General features: G+C 36.2%; 2 protein-coding genes across 4 annotated transcripts in view; both read right to left on the minus strand.

Moving 5' to 3' along the window:
• ccdc120a (coiled-coil domain containing 120a) overlaps window positions 1–3,204 on the minus strand; it is a 47,575-nt gene extending 44,371 nt beyond the window's left edge. The window contains exon 1 of the mRNA XM_026269139.1: window positions 2,994–3,204. The gene's annotated coding sequence lies outside the window, so the exon portion shown is untranslated. The remainder of the gene's footprint in view (window positions 1–2,993) is intronic.
• Window positions 3,205–5,673: 2,469 nt separating this feature from the next.
• Window positions 5,674–22,041, minus strand: mbd1a (methyl-CpG binding domain protein 1a). Of its 3 annotated transcripts, none has more exons than XM_026269140.1 (14): window positions 21,940–22,040; window positions 18,654–19,144; window positions 17,701–17,809; window positions 17,042–17,514; window positions 14,551–14,630; window positions 14,403–14,443; window positions 12,307–12,363; window positions 12,134–12,169; window positions 11,908–11,946; window positions 10,324–10,506; window positions 9,926–10,210; window positions 9,320–9,400; window positions 8,122–8,370; window positions 5,674–7,221 (listed from the first exon to the last, which is right to left on the minus strand). In XM_026269140.1, exons 2-14 carry the CDS (start codon window positions 18,890–18,892, stop codon window positions 6,754–6,756), a joined length of 2,340 nt encoding a protein of 779 aa, XP_026124925.1. In that variant the 5' UTR covers window positions 18,893–19,144; window positions 21,940–22,040; the 3' UTR covers window positions 5,674–6,753. The 3 variants fall into 3 exon arrangements, with proteins under 3 accessions (XP_026124925.1, XP_026124926.1, XP_026124927.1); XM_026269142.1 differs by having other exon boundaries at window positions 6,915–7,298; window positions 21,940–22,041; XM_026269141.1 differs by lacking the exon at window positions 12,307–12,363.
• Between the last annotated feature and the right edge of the window lie 235 nt (window positions 22,042–22,276).

Consider the following 22,276-nt stretch of genomic DNA (forward strand, 5'->3'; position numbering starts at 1 on the left):
TAGCAACACCCTGGTAACCACTCAGAACACTCCTAACAACAGCTAGAACCAGAACACGTCAGCACTGTTCCTGAGAGATTTGCACATTCAAGCATCAACCTGTTCTCCAGAGAATGGAGATCTAGTCTATTCTTGTCTGTTCTCCTTGTATCCTCACATGGCCTCTTAAAAATGCCCCATTTTTGCAAATCCACCTGTCCTTGAAAGCCTCCAGCATCCTCTGCGCTAGATTAGCCAAATATACACCAAATAACCCATCTCAACACAAAACAGGAGCTAAACCCAGACCTCTGCCAGTCCTCAACCCCTCATTTGGCCCAGTAATCAGTTTATCAGCTCCACGGGTCAACACACACCCTCTCATAAGGCCAGGAAGAGACAGATTAGTGTGAGCGCTCCTCCTTTTTAATATAGGTTAGCAGAATTATACTAGGTAAGACCTTTTCACCCCTACAGCGACGTAACCCAGTTTAAAATTTAATTAAAAAATTGTCTTTTCTGAACCAGGAGAGAAAAATGCACAGATCAAGCAATGATTCCAAGAAAACAGTTCAACACATATGTTGGTGGATTTTGATATGAAAAGAACAACAGAGATGGACTTTTATACTTTAGGAAGTGTTAGTGTGGATTATGGAGTTGTATCTTGACCAGACACAATGGTTTAAAATTAAAAACACTTTAATGATGCACTTGTTTCTTTTAAAGATGCAGCTTTTGGCTTCACTAGACATCAGTTGATGGATTGGAGTTGTGTGGATTACATGTGGATTATTGTGATGTTTTTATCAGCTGTTTGGACTCTGATTCTGATGGCACCCATTCACTGCAGAGGATCGATTGGTGGGCAAGTGATGTATTGCTACATTTCTCCAAATCTATTTTGATAAAGAAACACATTTATATCTTGGATGGCCTGGGGATATGTAAAGTTTCAGGAAAGTTTCACTTTTGGGTGAACTATTCTTTTAAAAGTCCTTGTAGTTTGGCATCTAGGGATTTTGAAACCACTTTTTCTAAGTGCTAAGCTACTACACACCTTCACTTTAGGAAACTCTTTATTATGCACAAAGCAACCCACACTCTATCATATACACAGAACACTCCCCGCAACAGGATAGCAACACCCTGGTAACCACTCAGAACACTCCTAACAACAGCTAGAACCAGAACACGTCAGCACTGTTCCTGAGAGATTTGCACATTCAAGCATCAACCTGTTCTCCAGAGAATGGAGATCTAGTCTATTCTTGTCTGTTCTCCTTGTATCCTCACATGGCCTCTTAAAAATGCCCCATTTTTGCAAATCCACCTGTCCTTGAAAGCCTCCAGCATCCTCTGCGCTAGATTAGCCAAATATACACCAAATAACCCATCTCAACACAAAACAGGAGCTAAACCCAGACCTCTGCCAGTCCTCAACCCCTCATTTGGCCCAGTAATCAGTTTATCAGCTCCACGGGTCAACACACACCCTCTCATAAGGCCAGGAAGAGACAGATTAGTGTGAGCGCTCCTCCTTTTTAATATAGGTTAGCAGAATTATACTAGGTAAGACCTTTTCACCCCTACAGCGACGTAACCCAGTTTGCACATTCAGAGCTGCTCTCTTTCTTTGCAGTTCAGCATAATCCTCTGATTACACTTATGATCTGAAAAGAGGATAATGGGCTAAGATTTTGACTCCTTGGCTCCTTCAACTAAAGAGCGAGTCATAATTAAACGTTTAGTGATAATATTACTTTCACATGGCAGTGTTTTAGAGATCTGAGATGGAGACAGACTTAAAATATTTATGTTTTAGTGAGTGTTTGCATCATAAAAGTGTGGCAAAATATCTTGGAGAAACATCAGGTCCAATTGAGTGTTTCATAAATACAGCTGATTTTTTTCTGATTTAATTTACAAAATCCTTTAACTGGGTTATCACTGATATGAGAGTAATCCAGCAAAACAGCTTCCAGATATTTTCACAAATATGTGCAAATGCTTGCAATTTTGTACAAAGAACATTCACATTAAGTTCCAATGAGTAACTTGAAACTCACAGCTGGGAATTATGTTTAAATTGATATCTACAGGAGCAAATAGCAGTACTTGCAAGGCAGCCAAAGAGTAGTGGTAAAGTTTAGGTTTAGACCCACTCATTTATTACTGTTCCGAAATGTAATAATTTCATAATACAAATACTTTATGATAGAAAGGGTCACTAAATCAATCAGTGAGCAAATCATTTTAGTGAAAGTCACTTGGGTGAGATAAAAATCACCATTAGCCTTTGAATAAAATGGTTAAACAGATTTCACAAACAGTACATAAGCCTGTCTCTAAACCTCTCTTTTGATCTAGAAAAGAAAAGTAAGAGCGGAAGAAAATTGAACACGCCCGAGTCTGCGCGCAGAAGACGCTTCCCACGCTTGTTCATGTCCAAAACCGACATACATCAAGTTGTACTTTTACTCTAGCACTTTAACATAATGAGTAAACAACTACTATTAATAAGCACAACAATTAACGAGCTGAGGTGCATGCGTGTCAGTGTGTGACCCCATTAATGCACCTGATCCTGCGCGTAAACCTGGGCGAGGACACCCACAGCTCAAAACACTGCCACCACACTGAGATCAGTGGGCAGACTTTATACAGCAGCACGAGAATGCCTTTAATTAAAAAAAAGTAAGATTTGTATTTATATATGAAACAGTGAAAACAGTGCCACAATATAAATGACAGTTACATTCACAAATTCAGACTTTGCTGCCGAAATAACGCAAGCAAAACAATGCACCTTTACATTTCTGCACACAGCGCGTGTGTAAATGACAACACACTGTCGCGGAATTCATTCTCAGATGTGTTTGTTTTGCACTGCAGACCATGTGCTGCATGCAAACAGAGCTGCTCCTCAATGTAACGTCCGATCAATGCAGCTGTTCAGTCGAAGAGCCTCGCGATCACAACATCTGCATCTTTATCTGACCGTTTCTAAATACCTGAGAGGATGCTGGAGTCTCTGGCATCCACGTGCGTCCCTCTGCATCATCTCACGAGCATCTCCAGATCGTCTTTAGTCCTTCATCGAGATGCATGACTGTCTTCTGCTCATCGATCCCAAATCATCATGATCATCGTCTGTTCTTCAACACACACCCGTGTTTACACAGCATGCTGTAATGCCAGCCCCTCTACACCCTCCATCTGCAGGGGCTGGAGATTTGATCCTGACTTGATCTACACACAGGGACCAAACCAATCACATTTTATCCACATTAGTGGCTTGTGTCTCGTTTAAACCCGTTCAGTGCCAAAGTACTGGAAATACTTGAAAACAAATAGTGAATATCTATATGTCATAATATAATGATAATTGCCTTTCATGCAGTGTAACACAGCTCATGAGAATATCCTGCAAAGTGCGCTGTGTATAAGTTTTTGTTTCTCAAAAATCATTGTAATAAATTCTTTTTAAAACAAATCCGTCTAATGTTGACGTCAACGTGAAAAATTTTGCATATTGTCCGCCAACTTATTGGTCTTTTCGCATTGGTATGACTTAAGTTTCCATTAATTCATTCTTTGCCACTAGGTGTCGCTTCTGAAGCGGTAAAAATAGCTGTTTCCCCGGTAACGCTGTACATAAAGCAGAACTGCACTCACAAACACTGCTTTATCAGGCATTACAAGCATGATGAAATGAATCTGAGACCATTAGGACCAGTCACCGCAGAATAGTGTCACGCAAGATAGGGGTTCGAAAAAATTAATTGTTGAGCGGATCATTTGGGAGTCATTGAGGCAAGTAAAATAAAACAATGAAAGTGTTCTTTGACCATGCATGCATGCCAACCTGTTGTTGGGGACTCCCAAAACCAAAATATGAACCTTTTACCCATAATAGGGCACTTAATAATAATAATTCTATATAATAATGCTCCTACATAAACAGATGTCAAAAAAGCACATTGAAACATTGATAAATTGTTATGCATCCACATCAGATGTGTTATTAATTCTGAGCTTGATGCCTGATTTCTGACCCTTCTCTGGCATCTCAAGGGTTAAACCGCAGAAATAATCCGTAAAGCCTTGTTGGAGATTATGAATCGGTAGATAAATCAGCTTCCCATTTAATGTCCCTGCTTGAGTTTGATTTATTAATGGTTTCTGTCCTCAAGGCCTGAAATGCACACAAATTCAAAAACTTAGATGTAATAATACAAAATAATTTGAAAGAATACGAAAACGTAACAATGAAATTATTAAATTGACCTCTTTTATGCAAAGTGTTCTCTAATTGACAGATTTCGCTCAATCTGTAACTAGCAGATTCATTGAAAGCACACAGGCTAAAATAGGAGGATATGAATATCAGACTGTGACTGAATGCAAAAGCCGGAAATCAGACGGAAGGCCACTTGGGTCACTGTCCTCTCACTTCCGTGTAGAAACAAAGCAGCTCATTCTGATCGATGCACAACAAAGGGTCTCTCTCTCTCTCTCTCTCTCTGCTTCATTCATAGGAACTGACTGCAGGTGTTTCCAGGAGTCACAGCAAATATAGAAATATACATTTTGATTTCCACAGTAGAAACTGTAAAGTCTTTGAAGAAAGAAGACAAGAGTCGACTCAAAACGATCTGTTCATAAGTATCTGCTGTTAGCTAAATGAAGAGAATGACGCCCTCTGGTGGAATACTCTTGAAATGACAAAGACCGATACTTGCATCGGGTTTCGAATGTTCATCCTCTTGCTAGGAAACTTTTCCCAAAATATAAAGCCTCCTGTATATTTTCATGCATTAAGATCAATTTATACTGAAAGACAAATTATAAAAAAGCATTATATTATACATGTAGTTTTTGAATGAATAATTGCCCTTTATTTCGCAACTGTACTAAAGCCAAAACAAATTATTAAAAATTGTTCTGGAAATGTAAGTTGAGAGCATATATAATACATGTGTGTAAACTCCGTGTTAGGAAACTGCTGGATGCATACACAGTTTCAGTTCAATCTGAATTTATATTTATAAACTGCTTTGTACAGCATGTCCTTGAAATTCGTTTTTTTTTTTTTTTTTTTTACTAAATAAAAATATATTATGTCTTACATACATACAAATGCTGTCAACTGAATTATCATAAATTTGGACAAGTCAAATTCAGTACATGCATCAACATTAAATCATACTTCACTAATTGCAAGTTACCACATCAAAAGTTTCATTAAATAAAATCTGGCAAAATCTTTTTTTTTTCTTCCTAACTCTTCATGGACAAAGTTTAGATTCAAAAGAAATATTCTGATTCTGAAAAAAAGAAAGAAACCTTTATTTTACGCACCCTTCATAAAAACCTTACTTTACAGTGTTTCAAAAACTCATGGTTAAACAGACCAAAAGATTTACAATAAGTGCCCTCAGAAACACCTCTAGCTTACATCCTCTATTTATAAATAATTTCAGACTATTAGGTATATTTTACAGCTTATTTTGTACAGATCTCCAGGGGAAGAAATAAAAACTAGTCAGATGTCAACTGCACTGATTTATCTCCTAGGCAGAATTACATTATAGGTAAACCGTATGAAAGCCAATCAGTGAAATGTCCTCCAGTCGGATGTCTTCTGTAGGCTATGAATAATACACACAACAGTAAAAACACACACAGATGCGCTGTGGACTGCTTTATCATGCGTAACACAATTCAGTCACATTAAAGCAGGTGTGATTAACAATAGGACATAACAAAAAGACCGAAGTGCATCTTCTGTTGCATAAAAACACTCACGTGATGAGAATCCTGAAACACATTATGACAGATCGTGTGCTTGTTTTGGGGTAAAAATTAAATAGAGTGCAAGGAATAAAAAAACTATTTTTAAAGGTTGAATGTTTTCTGTTTAAAACTGATTTCAAACAACTAAGTTTGAATGTACAACCCCAAATTTAGCACAACAAAGGCAGATCAGAACACAGAAACAGGAAGCCCATTCTTGTTACAGAACAAATAATAAAAATAATAATAAGGTAACTGTGACTTTATCTCATAATTCAGTCTTTTTCCCTCTCAGATTTGAGAGATACTAACTCAGAATTCTGAAGTTCGTCCAATTTTACATCTTGTAATTCATTTTCAACTCACAATTCTGTTTTATTGATTCTGCCACAAAATAATAAAAAAAGTAAATTCTATTTTCTTACAATAGCGAGTTTATGTTCCACAATTCAGACAATTCTCAGAATCATGAGTTATATCTTGCAATTACAAAAAAAAAAATTAATAATAATAATCTGTACTATTATATATGAACTTATAATTGCAAGAAAAAAAAGTTCTGAATTGGTGATTCAAACATTTTTTTTTCTTTTTTTTTATCCAATGGTGGAAACAAGCTTCTATGCATTTCATGGTATTACAGTAAGATTACAATAAACTACAATAAGGGCACCTGGTTGGTTTAAGGTTTAAATTGGTCCATAAAGTGACTGAGAGGTAGTTTAAATGAGATCTGAATGTATTTATCTCCGAATCCCAACTGGAGAGCAACGGAAGGAAGGGATTTTGGAAAAACTCATTGTTTTTTTGAAGGCTGTGCCACTAACTTCTAAAAAGAAATAAAAAAAGAAGCACCATTTCAGATGTTGATTCATCATGAGGTCAGAAACAGCTCTGACTGCACTATGAGAACTAGTCCAAGAGTTTTGTACTAGTTCTCGATGTTCAAAAACCTTCTCCGTGTAACTTCTCCGTTCAACTCTCCACAGGCTGTGTGCATTTCGGACACTGTTCCTCGTCCTTGGGAATGAGCAGATCGCACAGAGCCGCTCTCACGCTCATTCTGGGCTCCCACGGCGGACCCATGTGGAAGTTCTGGTAGCCCTGACACACACCCAGCCCCTCCAGGTCCAGCAAGAGCGACACCACGTCATCGACCGACTCGAGGCAGGTGGGGTGGCGTGAGTAGACGGCGTGCATGAGCAGGAGAGGCTGGTTCTGGACACTGACCTGGTAGAAGAAGCCCTTCTCGATCTGGACCACCGTGTCAGCCATGGTGGAGAGTTTGGAGCACTGCAGGAGCTGGAGGACGGGGCCTTTGGACATGACGCCCACCCAGTGAGCGGGCAGCACGGTCTGGCCTAGGGAAGTGAACAGCTCCATCAGGCCTTGGTCTCGGTCGCAGTCGTTCTCTCGTCCCGCCAGACTGAAGATCTGAGTGATCTACGAAAGCAGACGTGACATTTGCATGGCCTGGCATTGTTGCTAGTTGTGGATGTCTCTGACTGTGCTGAAGGCATCTTAAAAGCAACAATCATTTCATCTTGAATGATTTGAAATAACAGATTATTATTTATTTTTTTTAAGTATACAACGGATGATTTAGACACTTTGGGCACTAAGAAAAATATATACGATATCAAAAAAATATCAGGAAACAAATTACAAACTAGTGATTTTTTTTTGTGGATGTATGAGGTGAGTTCTCAAGTTTACAAATTCATATCAACTATGAAGATGATCCACTAATGCTTTACAAATACAGTGACACAAATGCATAGTCCTTTTATTCAATGAACAGATGATAAATAAAACCTAACTTTTGTGAAATGGTTTACTTGAAAGTGTGCTTGTGCTTTAAAATAAATAAATGTCACTTAGATATTTTGTTATATAATGATGTTCAAGTCTGTCTAAAAATAAAAGGCTATAAATGCAAAGAAAATAAAAAATTATAATAATAATTTATTGATAAAAAAATAATGCTGTAAAAAACTTGAGTCAGTAATATTTAAATAATTATTTATAGAAATTAAAGTGATAAAATGTAATGAAAAAATCTAATTTAAGGTATAAAAATAATAAATTATTTAATGAATAAAATTAATACATTCGTTTAGCAAACATGCATGTAATGGATAAAAATTGACAGGAAAGAATTTTACAATGTTACAAAGTTTCTATTTCAAATAAATGCTGTCTGTTCATCAAAGAATCCTGAAAAATGTATATATGATTTCCACAAAACAATAAAGCATCACAACTGGATGTTATCAAATGAATGCAGCACTGGGGAGCAGAAGAGACTTTAAAAGCTTTGAACAGTACTGTGCATCGACTCACCACCGGCGTGGACTCCAGCTGAGATTCGGACACGTGCTGCTCTGTGCTCTGAGCTTCTTCTGTGTAATGTGACGGTGGGGATCCCACTCTCACCATCTCAATCTGAAGAAACCCGTTCTGAGTCACATCGTCCCCCATGGGCAGAGAGCTGATCCCCTCACCCATCGGCAGTGGATTGTTGTTGCACAGAGGTACTGATCCAAGCATATGAGGGGCTGCCGGCACCCCTGACACGTTGTAGTACAATCCCTGTGAAACAAACACAAACATCCGCTTACAATGGACACCAACACAAACCATACAAATTTGAAGTTCCTCTGGAAATAATGCACGAGATGTTGCTCCTGTGATACAGCTGTTCTGCGTTCTGATTAAAAGCTAAGATGTCTGTTGTTCTTCAAACATTACAGTACACATATTTTGGTTTACAAACTGTATTGTTTCATCACTCGGCTAACGTTCCCACCATTAGTCTTAAGTGTTCACAGTTTAGCATCTAAACTTTAGCTGTGGGCACGATTCGCTTGAATACGTGTTTTTGTATTTTATAATCTATATTATTGTATTATGCAAAGGTGCTTTGTCACCTAGTGCTCTCTAATTGGTTCAAGGACTCCTCTCTGTGCCAATCACAACAGGCTTGGCCAGCTGACCAATCAGAGCAGAGTAGGCTTAAGCAAGGGAAGGGTTTGCTCCAAACTTGCTTGGGACGAATCATTTCGAAATCACTGGCCAATTATTGTAATATTAAACGTATATTCTGAGAAAATTACAATGTTTTCTGACCCAAAATGCATTTCAATCTGTTGTAGTGGACTCCAACACAATATTAGGACACTTTAAAATACTAAATGACCTGCTCTTTAACATTAATGCATTAACTGACATTAACTAATGAAGCTTATGAAAGTGAAAGTGATATTTATATATTTTTTTATATTTTTAGAAAATTCACATTTCTTTCTTCCCAAATCATTCAGTCTTAATACTCTGAAAGCAATGTATGGTGCTTTGGATAACAGAAAAAACCTGTCAAATGCATAAAATGTAAATATAAGTACTCATTCTTTTTCTTATTTTTAGAGAAAATTGTTTCTAGCTTGTTTATTTTAAGGCTTGGGACTCTATAATCTAGATTAATTTCTAAATTAAAACTAATTTCAGAACCAAGGCTAGAAAATGATGTAGAAAATCTTACCTGAGCACTGAGTCCAGAGGTGTTTGAGTACATCTCATTAGACACCATCACGGACCTCTCACTGCCTAAAATATCAGGATCCTGTGAAAACAGTTAACAAAACATAATATATCATTAAATACAATCAGGAAAACATTGATATTTCTGGATTGAATTACATGGTTGATCGTGTCTTTGGTGTAATGCTGCAATCCCCTCATATCAAAATAACAATAATTACGGACAACCCATAAAATCTATTAACTTTATCATTAATCCCATATCCACAAGCTGGAAACAAGTTGTGAATTGGAAGGCAGCTCTGACGTCTCTCACTTGACTGTTGTGATGCCATGTCACCCAAAATGGGGGCAGTTTCAACACACATTTCTATAATGGCATTTATTATAGCCACAGTTCTATGCACAAGCCGTTTATTTGTGAATGAATGTACTAGTGAGAAAATTTACCTTCATCAACAACAAATCAGCACATGGATGCTAAAATAATTTAGTTTAACAGCTCAAGAGCTGTGAGGTTGTAATTCTGGTGATTCTGTCTTGAGGTGAAAGCAGAATAAAACTACTGCTTAAGTGACTGCTTATGAAACATATAAAAATCAGAAACCTCCTCTGTGATGGACGGCTCTTCGTCATCAATCACGGTCTCAACGAACACATCTTCTTCATCTTCCTTAAAAGTGTAATTCCATTTCCTCCTTCCTCCCTTCCTGCCATTCATCTTATAATGCCTCAAGTCGTCGTCGTCTTCATCATCCTCATCTTTATCAGACACTTCGTCATCATCCTCCCAGGGGTCTCTTTTGAATTTCCTTTTTCTCGGTCTCCCGCGTCTCTTGAGCTTGGGCTTTACATTTTTCTTTCTTTGTGGAAGGGATGGATTTAGCATTCCCTGCATGATACGAGAAAACAAGAAACATCTTGCATATGTGTGTTTGGCATGTGGTAAGGTGATAACCATACTCTTGAGTGATGCCATTAGATATTAATCACATAAATACGTACATTTGCTCTATGACCATGAAGCTTTGACTGAAACTTGCACTGACGCAAGCGACATTTCTGCCTTTTCGTGTTACTGCCACCAAACTTGGGCTTGTCCATGCAGAAGTCACATTTGCCGCAGTCGTCTTCCCGAAGACACGCAACACACTGCTGGCACATTCTGCGATTGCGTTTCTTTGCAGCCTGAAATCAACAGTAGACAGAGAAATTGTGTTCTTTTCATTAATAAGAAATATTTCAGCAATAACCAGGAAAGGAATATTCCATGTCCAATTCATAATATGTTTTAACCATGGAGATTCTGACATTAAATCAGCTGATAAAAGTCAGAAATTGCTTCTTTTTTTTTTTTATGTAACCGTTTATTGTAGCCCGACTACATCAGACTTTGTACTTCCGCTCAATTTCATTTCGCTTCTGTACTCAGTCTGAGATAGCGAACTATCTCCCAGTTTTCCTCCGGCTCCAAAACAGCCAGCCAATCAACGAACAGAGGGCGGGAAGAGAGCCGTGACGTAGATGCTAAGCGCCAAATTTAAGATTGTAGTTTAGGTTAGGGAAATTGAAATCATGTTCCTCAGAGTAAGTAGCCATTATTTTACTAATCACAGAACGGGAAATATTATATTAACCTGTTAACAGCGGTTTTCTGTCATTCTATGATAAGGTTCAGTAGGTAACATTAGTTAATTACATTAGTTAACATATATAAATAACATAAATAATTTAATTTAACATATATAAATTACATAAATAATTTCAGCATTTACTTATGCATTATTAAAATAACAAGTGTTTATAAACATTAATGCACTGTGAACTAACATTAACAATTAATAATTTTTATAAACAAAAAAAGATTAATAAATTGTTTTAATAATTGATTGTTCATTCATGTTAGTTAATACATTCATGTTAACAAATGACATCTTAATGTAAAGTGTTACCATTAATATTTATTCATCATACTGTTGAACTTGACAGTATTTTCTCTCTTGTTATTTCATAGGAGCTTCAAAGAAGACGGAGAAAGCCAGAGTCTTGTGTCCTGTGTTTATCAGTATACTTACCTTTATGTTCGTTGGGTGAAAAAAAATAATAATTCAGTAAACAAAGTAAAAAAATCATTTGATTGATATATTTTTCCCCCACAAGGTTTCTAAAGATATCACGATATATCGATATCATGAATTCTTATGGCCACAATAACGTGATATGAAAAATCTAATATCGTGACAGCCCTAAATACAATGAAGACTGAACGACAAATAAACTTTCCTCAAAAGCTCGATGATCATATTTCATACTTGTTCAGGTATTTTAACATGATCAAGTAAACCCAAGTCACTTCAATCCAGTATGTGATCATGTTAAAATAATATTAATAACCTTACATTTAGTTTATTACATTCTACAAAGATTTTAAGCAAATATCATAAAAGATAAAAAAAAACTTGAAAATTGACATTTTTATAATTATACTAAAAGACCGCTCACTTGCTATGAACTATCAAAAGATGACAGAAGAACACGTGTGGAAGATTTTCAACAAGAGGTTAGAGATTGTGATGCTGAACCACTCACCCAGTCATCCTCATCCTCGTCACCATCAGGGACAAAATCCTAAAAAACACATACAACAAAAACTGGATCAGTATTTTAAGCACAGCACTTTTTCCTGAATATGTTGCAACAAGTTAAGCAGCACAACATGAATCCGACAGTCTCATAAATTGATAGTCATACACTAGACTGACTTACACTGTAAAGGCTTGAAGTTGATTTAGCTCGAAAAAACATGTTCACTCACCGTTTTTACAATTTTCTTGAATTTGGGATGTTGTTTCTGCAGGGGACAGAGTGACATTATGTTAAAGGTGTGAAGTAGTTCAGCTACCAACTGATTTTTTGATGATCTTTGGCAATGCTTTTGTGAATTCTGCAGTTTCATGTCTCCATATTATGATAAATGATTATTATTACCAGCATTTGTTTTCTTGGATGTTTTGTTTTCCCAACCTCCCACTGATCCTGCCCCACCTTGAGAATAATAATAATCAAAAAAACATACAAAAGCATAATAAATGATGCAAAGGAAATATGATAAACAAACGTGTTACATTCAACATAATGTTACTAGAAAATAATAATCAAGAAAATAAAAGAATGAGTGAAGAACGCTACTCAAGGATAATCTGGATTTTGTTACTAGCTATTTATGGTGAGCAAACAACTGTTATGGCTCAGAGCAGAACAAAAGGGAAACTAGTTTGTTTTAGCTCATATATTATAACGCAAAAGTATCGCCAAAGCCTTATACAAAACAATACTTCTTCACTTCCACTTCACAATGCCAGCAACAACACAGAACAGTTAACCACACGAATGACTTTCTGTCAAGCACAATAAAAAAAAAAAATTAAAAAAAATCAACCTTGTATGTCCATTGATAAAAAAATAATAAAGAATTGAGACATGGGGAAAAAGCATCCTCTTGTATAGAAAATGCATTAAAATTGTACCAATTTAATATATTATTTTTTATTAAAATATAAAATATAAAACATTGAAATATATAAATTATGAAAATTTAAGACATGTTTAGTATATGCATATATAAAACATGTATATGTGAAACTTAAACTAAATTGGGATACTTATAGAAACATTCCTACTATATCAAAAACTGAAAATTTGTACTGCATTTAATACAAGTGTGACACAAAACAATTTTGTCAACAGTGTCAGATACTGCATTTCTCCCAAAAATGGACCTAAAAATCTGTTTAAAAGTGCCATATACTTTAAATTGATTCATCTATTAAAGTCGAGAGTCAGTATATATATATATATATATATATATATATATATATATATATATATATATATATACATACAGTACAGACCAAAAGTTTGGACACACCCTCTCATTTAAAGAGTTTTCTTTATTTTAAAGTGAAGTGACATTCAGCCAAGTATGGTGACCCATACTCAGAATTTGTGCTCTGCATTTAACCCATGCGAAATGCACACACACAGAGCAGTGAACACACACACACACACACACACACACACACACTGTGAGCACACACCCGAAGCAGTGGGCAGCCATTTATGCGGCGCCCGGGGAGCAGTTGGGGGTTCGATGCCTTGCTCAAGGGCACCTAAGTCGTGGTATTGAAGGTGGAGAGAGAGCTGTTCATGCACTACCCCCACCCACATTTCCGTCCGGCCCAAGACTAGAACCCACAACCCTTCGATTGGGAGTCCAACCCTCTAACCATTAGGCCACGACTTCCCCTTTCATGACTATGAAAATTGTAGAGTCACACTGAAGGCATCAAGGGCTATTTGAGCAAGAAGGAGAGTGATGGGGTGCTGCGCCAGATGACCTGGCCTCTACAGTCACCGGACCTGAACCCAATCCAGATGGTTTAGGGGTGAGCTGGACCGCAGACAGAAGGCAAAAGGCCCAACAAGTGCTAAGCATCTCTCGGGGAACTCCTTCAAGACTGTTGGAAGACCATTTCAGGTGACTACCTCTTGAAGCTCATCAAGAGAATGCCAAGAGTGTGCAAAGCAGTAATCAAAGTAAAAGGTGGCTACTTCGAAGAACCTATAATATGACATATTCAGTTGTTTCACACTTTTTTGTTATGTATATAATTCCACATGTGTTAATTCATAGTTTTGATGCCTTCAGTGTGAATCTTCAATTTTCATAGTCATGAAAATAAAGAAAACTCTTTGAATGAGAAGGTATGTCTAAACTTTTGATCTGTACTGTATATATATATATATATATATATATATATATATATATATATATATATATATATATATATATATATGATAGATTTTAGACATGAAAGAAGACATTACTTTTATCTGTTGGTGAGGTTAAAGAAGGAAAAAACAGAGGAAGCGGAATCAAAACAGATCAATGCCGCTGATCTTGTTTAACAGAGGAATCCAAAATTATGTTTGGCACATGAACTTCCTGTTTTATCCCAGTCAGTGACAGAAAGTAAGGAACAGCAGCCTGACAGCTCTTGCGCTGATTATTTAATGGTACACACCTTCCTAAACACGATATTTGGAGGAGAGTGCTTCTTCTCTGCTGCAGAAACGAGAAATAGAGAAATCAGACAAACACAAATCACACAAACATCAAACGTATCCTATGCTGTTTGTTGAAATGAAGAGTGTCATTACAGATTCCCATACGTTTAGTCCCGTAGCATCTGTAACACAATGTGTCTCCGATCTTGTGAGCAGAAAATGGGCTGCCACAGCTTTCACATTTACTAAAGAAAGACAAACAACTTAGATTTTATGAAGGTCAATTTAAGACATTTTTTAGACCAATTAAATAAAATCGAAATATACATTGAAGGAAGTATGTCAATAAGTTCTCTAAAAGTAAATACCAAGGGTGCACAAAATGAGTTGTATTCACAATTCACATAACTTTTAAATGTACAAGAAAATATTTAGAGTTAATTTTTAGTAAGAAGTAATTACTTTTAAAAGTAACTTTCCCCAATACTCTTCATTATTTAATTCATTTTACAAAAACAACTGCTTATTATTAACACTTGCAGAATATCTCTCTTCCCTACCTAGAACCTATAGCCTAAAATACTTTTAAAAATACTTGTAATCAGACTACAGTTACTTTTGTATGGATTAAATGATTACATTTTATTTACACAATGGTAATAAGTTGTTCACCATACATTGATTCTCCTAAATTTCCTTTTTTCTTCTTCCTTTTTTAGTCTTTTCAACAATTTTTGTTTGCAATGTAGCTATTTTTTTTTTCATTGATACATTCATATGCACTTCTAGTGTTTTATTAGATTAAATATTTAACCTGGCAGTGATACTGCTGTGAATTTCATGTTTTTCAATATTGTTTTTTGTTGTGTAGCTGTTTTCCAAATTTACTTAATTAAAAGTAATTAATTATACGTTTTTTTCAGTGTTACTAGCAAACACTAACAGCAAGGCACATTAATGTTAGTATTTTGTAAGTATTAACTGTCCACACATTGCACTTGAAAAAGAAGCAATTGTGGCTCTTGTTGGTGAATTAAATTTATTTTGTGGAATATATTTTTTTTCTTTGTATATGTAAAAATTGTCCAAGATTAGGCTAATTCAATATATGTGCTATCAAATAAGGGTTAGCACAAATGTAATCTAAATGTAATCCAAAAGTAATCAGATTACGTTACCAAAAAAGTGTAATCTAAGAGATTATATTACAGACTACAAATTTTGTCATGTAATCTGTAATCAGTAACTGAATACAACTGATTACAATTCATAAGTAATCTACCCAGCTCTGTGTGTGTATATATATATATATATATAAATATTTCTACTTCAATATTTTTGTCTGATTTTCCAGTGTAAATGTCTGATCAAAATTGAGTTTAAGATTAAAACAAGAACAACCTGCCAATGGGCTCAGAAAAAATCAACTTAACTCAAGGGGAAAACAAGACATAATTTCATTGAATGGCATCCCAAGTAAAAATGTCCATCAAATGTTTAGATATTTATATTGGAAAACAAGAAAAAAATAAGGAGAAAGATATTAGGGTCATTCCGTGTCAACAAAATTTTTTGATTTTGCTAATATTTACCCTGAGTAAGATAAACGTATAGTGACCAACATATGGTTTTCAACCACTTAAAACGGGTACTATACAACAGCCTGAATATGGGGACTCATTTAGGTAGCCATATCTCTGGGACTGAATGATTCAGAACCTTGAAAATAAAGATTCCAAAATTTTTTATTAAGAATATGGTTAAGAATCCTTCAGTTACAGGGCCACAACATTTGGAAAAAGAATACTTATGGTACTCAGACATGTATGTTCCATGCAGTTGTTTTGACAGAAGAAAAACAAGATACATTTCTAGTTTCAACATTATTTGATCTTCAGAATTTCCTCTTTAAAATTAAATAATCATCATATTTTTGCAAAGTGACCCACATTTGGTTTTTTTACCACTGAAAAGAAGTAAAACAATTTTATTTATTCCTTTAGCCATATTGAAATTCCATTATCTCTGGAACTGAGCAATATAGGGCCTAAGTTTGTTCAGACCCAATATCTAAAAGGGCATTAAGATTTCTTTAATACTTTTTGAGTTACAGGCCTGCACACTTTGGAGAACAATCTTGAAAAGTGCTCTTTCCCCATTTTTGAATGGTCACCACTGGCACATAATGCAAAAAAGATTGCTAAGGAGCTACCTATTTTACTAAAAGACCTACTGATCTCTGTGTAAAAATAACATTATGATGCTGCCATCTTTACCCCCTGTAATTTGGCTCTGAATCTCAGGTGAGAATTCCCATTTTGACCGCCCTTTACAAAATTGTGGATTACATAGTAAATATACATCCATTTCATTTAATAATTTGGCTTCCATCACTGTACATGTTTATCTCTCTTCAGAATAAATATTAGCAAAGTCAAAAATATTAGCCGGGGAGCTCTGGTTGAGTTGACACGGACTGACCCATTAATTGTTTGCAATGCACCCTTTGCAGACTTTAAAAAAAAACCTTTTTAAGGCATTCATTTGTGGAAGGCAACTTTTTAAGACCTGCAGAAATCCTGAACTGGATGCATGAAGGATGAATGAATAAAACAGACTTTCTAGGTTGTGTAAAATGAGCCAAAGATTGGTTCACCTGAGAAAAGGAAGACTTTCCTTAAGGGTCACTGTTCCATTATGCCTAGTCTCCGGAAACTCTGGTAAACGTACAGTCTGTTCTGAAAATGTATCCTGAGATTTTGTAGGACTAATGGGCTCCAGAGAGGGACAAAGCCAGAGTCGAAGGGGTGGCTCAGTGCCATCTTTCCCAGGTCCAATAGAGGAAACAATCTGTTGGGTAACATTACCCACTTTTACAGCCGGAGAGTGAATGAAATTCCGTGTAGCAGATTTGTCGATACTGAGCGGCGAGACCCTCGTGAGGTGTGAAGGGCTGTGAAACTCAGCGCCGGGGATCTTGGAGAGGCTGCTGTCCCCTATAGGTGAGATGGGGATGATGCTCTGGGGTGTTTGGGGTGAAACCTCAGGTGTGCGGATTGGATCTGGGATGGGAATGGCAGTAGCTGATGTGAGACTTGAACCTGTTCTTTCCAGTAGATTACGAACAGTCTGCATATGCCAAACAACCACATAGAAAAGAAGACAATGTTTAAAAAACATTGTAATAGTATCATATATGGTTAAATTAAATGTAAAATAATTACATATATCATCACAATATTACGGTTTTTATCCGTTAATATTCTCTCCAACAATGCAAACAAAACCCAAATCAAGACACATAGCTAGACAAACCTTTTTAGGGCGATCTGCATGCAATCCTTTCTTGAAATCTAAACGAGTAAGTCCATGTCTAGCATTTCTGGCAATCGGAGGCCGACCTCTACGTCGTTTTACTTTAGGACTGTGAGGATATGAAAAGTACGAATGTCAGTTTATCAACTGAACATAATAAACAGGTCTAAGGCTGATGTTACAAGGGGCAACTTTGGGCAATGTTGCTGTCAACAGGCAACCAGGTGAGACACTAACAATCTAATGCATCCAGCTAGAAATTAGTAATCCACTGTCTATGGGGAAAGTGCTCAGGCAACAAAGAAAAGTTGCAAGGGAAAACTGTTCAAAAAGTTGCCCTGTGTGTCATCAGCCTAAGGACAGTTATTATCAAATTAATTTAAATGTCCATATAAAAAAAAAAAGAATTGGGTCCAAAAGTGAGAACACTTGTAAATACTTTTCTATTTAGCACTTTTTTAGTTTAATAAAACATTTAATTGCAAATATTCAACGTAACACTGAGTGAAAAATTCAACAAAAAATGGAATGTATCTCTGAATCTCTCCATATTTGGATTAACGAAAGCACTCCTGAAAGTTACACGAATAAAACTTGATATTCATATTCTAAAGCATGATTTGAGAAGCTTCAAATGGAAGCGAGAAAATCTTGTCTGTACAAATCTTTACAAAAGTTTTTACAAACTTTTATTTTTATTATTAATACATTAAATAATTTTTTAAAAATAGTATTTTACTAAATAATGTGTTTTATTTTTAATTGATTAAAAATCATTCTTAAACAGAAGCTCAAATGTGTGATCTGCTGGGTTTACAGTATTTAGTGTGAAATGAATCACATTGTGTGAACTTTACACGCAACTGTATTGTGAAATAATATTGTTGTACTGCTTACACACACTATAATGTATCCCACTAAATGCAAAACAAAAATCAGGTAGAAGCACATACACATTATTATTGGTCTTTCTGGTGATCCATTCACTGCTCTTGACACCTTCACCACCATATTCCTCCTCCTCCATTGGCATCAGCCATTCGGGTAGCAACTCAACCGTCACCTTTGCAGGCTCACTGTTCTCCACTGCATTATACTCAATGACAGTAACAACGTCTGCTCCAACCGGCACAGTCTCTTCCGGTTGCATGGTCTCCTGTTCAGCTGACGCCCTGTTCAGCTCATCCGTCATGTCTGATCCCGTTCTCTGGATTCTCCCCTATTACTAATAGATTTGTGAGACTCAAATGGTTTTGAGTCATGCCAGGAAGAGTCTGGACGTTGAACCACTGGCTCACATTTTTAAATAAGAAAAATTACTCTGTTGTCCGTAGAAGTCGGAAGTAGAAGTTTCATCGTTACGAAGAGCTTGGGTTACATAAAATGTCAAAACTCCAGTCTTTCAACCATGTCTTCAGTGGTTATTAATTATTATATTACATACCTGTAAAGAGAATGTAGATATTAGATCAAATTATACATGCAATATAGCTAGTTATTATTCCAGCAGAGTCTGTAGTAATTTTTCTGGTTAATATATTTCTAAACAAGCAAAGTTGGCACATCACAGCTCCATAAGTAGAAAGATATACATGTTCTCATTTCAGACCTACAAGCTCTTCATCAATGGCTCAAAACGTCACTTGTGGTGAGAACAAAGCTAAATATTTTGTATATGTGCCAATTTAGCTTTTTCTGTTTGACACTGTTTGTAGTTGAGCACACACATTGAGCACACCGAATTTCTCGACACACTTTGAATTTTAGATGAATTGCAAACCAATCAAACACACATGTATCGTCACTAATGATATAAGATTTTGCCAAAGACAAATATTATTTTTTACATGTTCACGTACTTGCATACCACTATTTTATTAAAACATTTAAGCAACAGCTTCTAAGAAAGTCTTTGCCAATGCAACGTCACCGATGTAAATAAAGCCCCTCTATTAAATTAGGCTACTGCAAGGACTCGAGCTAGCAGAAACACGTTAAGACTAGCGTGAAGGAGAATATTTATAGAACGGGGCTGAAACGAGCAGTTGCCATGGTGACAGATTTGCAGCGAGCCCAGCAGCGACAGCAGGGAGGTCGAAACAAATGGGCTGAGAACATTCGATATCTGCAATGCAGCGCTATTACTATGAAAAAAGATGGCAACTATGGTAAATAAATCAGCAAGCAGTCAGCGCTTGTTTAAGTTTGTTTCATGGAAAATACTTAATTTCCTGAAACCCTACTAACATCAAAATAAAAGAAAGCAGACCAACAGTTTAAGACAACTTCAGTTTAAGAGAACTGCAGAAAGGTTGACCAAGGTATTAAGCACTTTGACAATTAGAAGAACAATACAAACCAGATCTCAGCAATAATAAAATCCCACTGTGGGTTTTAGCTCCATTCTGGGTCATAGGGTGATTTGTATATTTTAAAAATGATGATTTCAGTGAGATGATTCTTGACTAGGTAAGCAAGTCAGGAAGGAACTCACTGAATCGGTTCAGTAACATTAAAATCTCAAATGCTGAACTAGCGATTTTCAGTCATCTCTCATTCAGCCAAAAAAGTAACAAATACAGCAGCTCATTATCAACCTGATTTCAGTTTAGTCATCATTTTAACTATTTAGAAGAAAATATACTGAACTAGCAATTGTCAGTGATCTCTAATATAATCAAAATTAACAAATGCTGCGGCTCATTGTCAAGACAACTTTAGTTTCTTCAGCTTTTTTAACGACTAAGAAGAAAATACACTAGACTAGTAATTTACTGTCATCTCTCATAGCAAAAAGCTAACAAATAAAGTCGCTCATTATCAACACAACTTTAAATTCCTCATCTTTCCTAGCATAAGTATAAAATGACAATTTTCTGAACAAAATATGCAACTGTGGTGGAACAGTTTCCAAATATGTTTCAATAGTAAAGATCTGTAACTGTAAACTCTTATGGATTAGCACAAATTAATATCTGTAAACACCTGCAAACAGCACATACTTCTACAGATAATTTAGCAAAATATAGGTTTGACTTTGCTGCTATATAAACAGAAATGTGTACCACAATAAACCTAGAAAGCAAGCACATTTATTTAATCAATCTATTGCAAAAATCCGTAGAAACCTGTTTTAATTAAAATCAAGAAATCAAATATATATATTTTCATTCCTAAAAACCGTTTTCCTTTTGATGTGATGCAACAGAAGCAAACACTTTCTCGTTTGCATTTTGAATATGCGATTATCAGAAAAGTGTTTATGATCATTTTGGGAGTATTGTCTTCTGTTGTGTTTTTGAAAACTGCACTGTAAGATAATATAGTCGTTGTTAAAGTTAACCAACTTTTACAATTAACATTTTAGTATGCCCCAAGAACAATTACGATTCATACAAATAAGAAGTAAAAATATTGTGCATTAATAGGAATGTGTTAAAAGTTAACGATGCTGTGTTATTTGTTATCATTATGCATTTATGTCTGCAATATAATCGACGTCGGTGAAGCTTTGATTTATGTTACTTTTTGTTATTATTATTATTACGCGACACACTAATAATTGCAAGGTGATTTGTTTGGATTCGTCTTAGACCTATTTTCTGAAAAGGAACTAAAATAGCGCTATGCACTCTTTTAGAGCAAATAACCATAAAACTTAATGTTATTTAATATTTAGTGCAATTCCTAACATTTCTGTCGTGCAATGACGTGACAAAAATAAACGGTGAGCAAAACAAACAGATCGTAATAAATCGACACGAGTTTCGCCAGCCTCCATTACAGACCGCTGGAGAGAGGAAGACTGTCCCGACACGCGATCAAAAACACGTCCGACAGAACGTGACATTTATAGACAGTACTGTCAACGCTCGAGCGTTTCGCAAGTATATTCCATTGGCAACGTCTCTAATTAATTGTGACAGATTTTAAACACACGATAAGTTTATTTTGCACGAATCTACAACGTCCATTTCGCTGTGCTGAATGAGCTCGAGCAGCCCCCCCTCCTTCACTGTTGACCCTCCCCTTCCACACTCACCATTGCTTTCAGCGATGCAGCCTCGCAAATGACTTTCCGAGCGCTTTCTGCTGCACGGAACCACGCCGATCTTTCGATTCTTTTACTACAGCGAAATCTCGAAATTATGACGCTATCTGCGTTCTACACGCACGCTTTTTTGTCATGCACAAAACCAAATAGTGCGCCGAAGACCTGCAGTATTTAGACATTCTTACCTCATCGGGTCTCGCGCAGTCGATCGAGCCGTTCATCTGCGCCTCGTTCTCTCCGATCAGCGATACTTTCGGAGATCTACTGCGCACGCGCCGATACAAGCATCGTAGGAAGTCGATCCCGACTGGTTTCGAACATTTAAAAATTTAGCGTTAGAACAGTCCTTGCAGTAATAGTCCTTTAATGTAAAACAAGAACGCTAGAATAACATAACTGCATGTCTTCGGAGTTCATTTGGTCTTTTTGATAAGCGTGTATGAATATAAATAATGTATAAATAATATAATATAAATAATGTAACGCTTCGCGTTTTCTCGATATGACGTACCATCGCTCTTT

The sequence above is a fragment of the Carassius auratus genome, chromosome 8, assembly GCF_003368295.1.
Source record: "Carassius auratus strain Wakin chromosome 8, ASM336829v1, whole genome shotgun sequence".
NCBI lineage: Eukaryota > Metazoa > Chordata > Actinopteri > Cypriniformes > Cyprinidae > Carassius > Carassius auratus.

Coding starts and splice junctions, on each gene's coding strand:
- mbd1a (XM_026269140.1), bottom strand. CDS start 18,892: ATGACGGATGAGCTGAACAGGGCGTCAGCTGAACAGGAGACCATGCAA. Junction 17,810..18,653: donor AGAAAGACCAATAATAATGT/GTATGTGCTTCT, acceptor ATATCCTCACAG/TCCTAAAGTAAAACGACGTA. Junction 10,211..10,323: donor TTCATGGTCATAGAGCAAAT/GTACGTATTTAT, acceptor CGTATCATGCAG/GGAATGCTAAATCCATCCCT.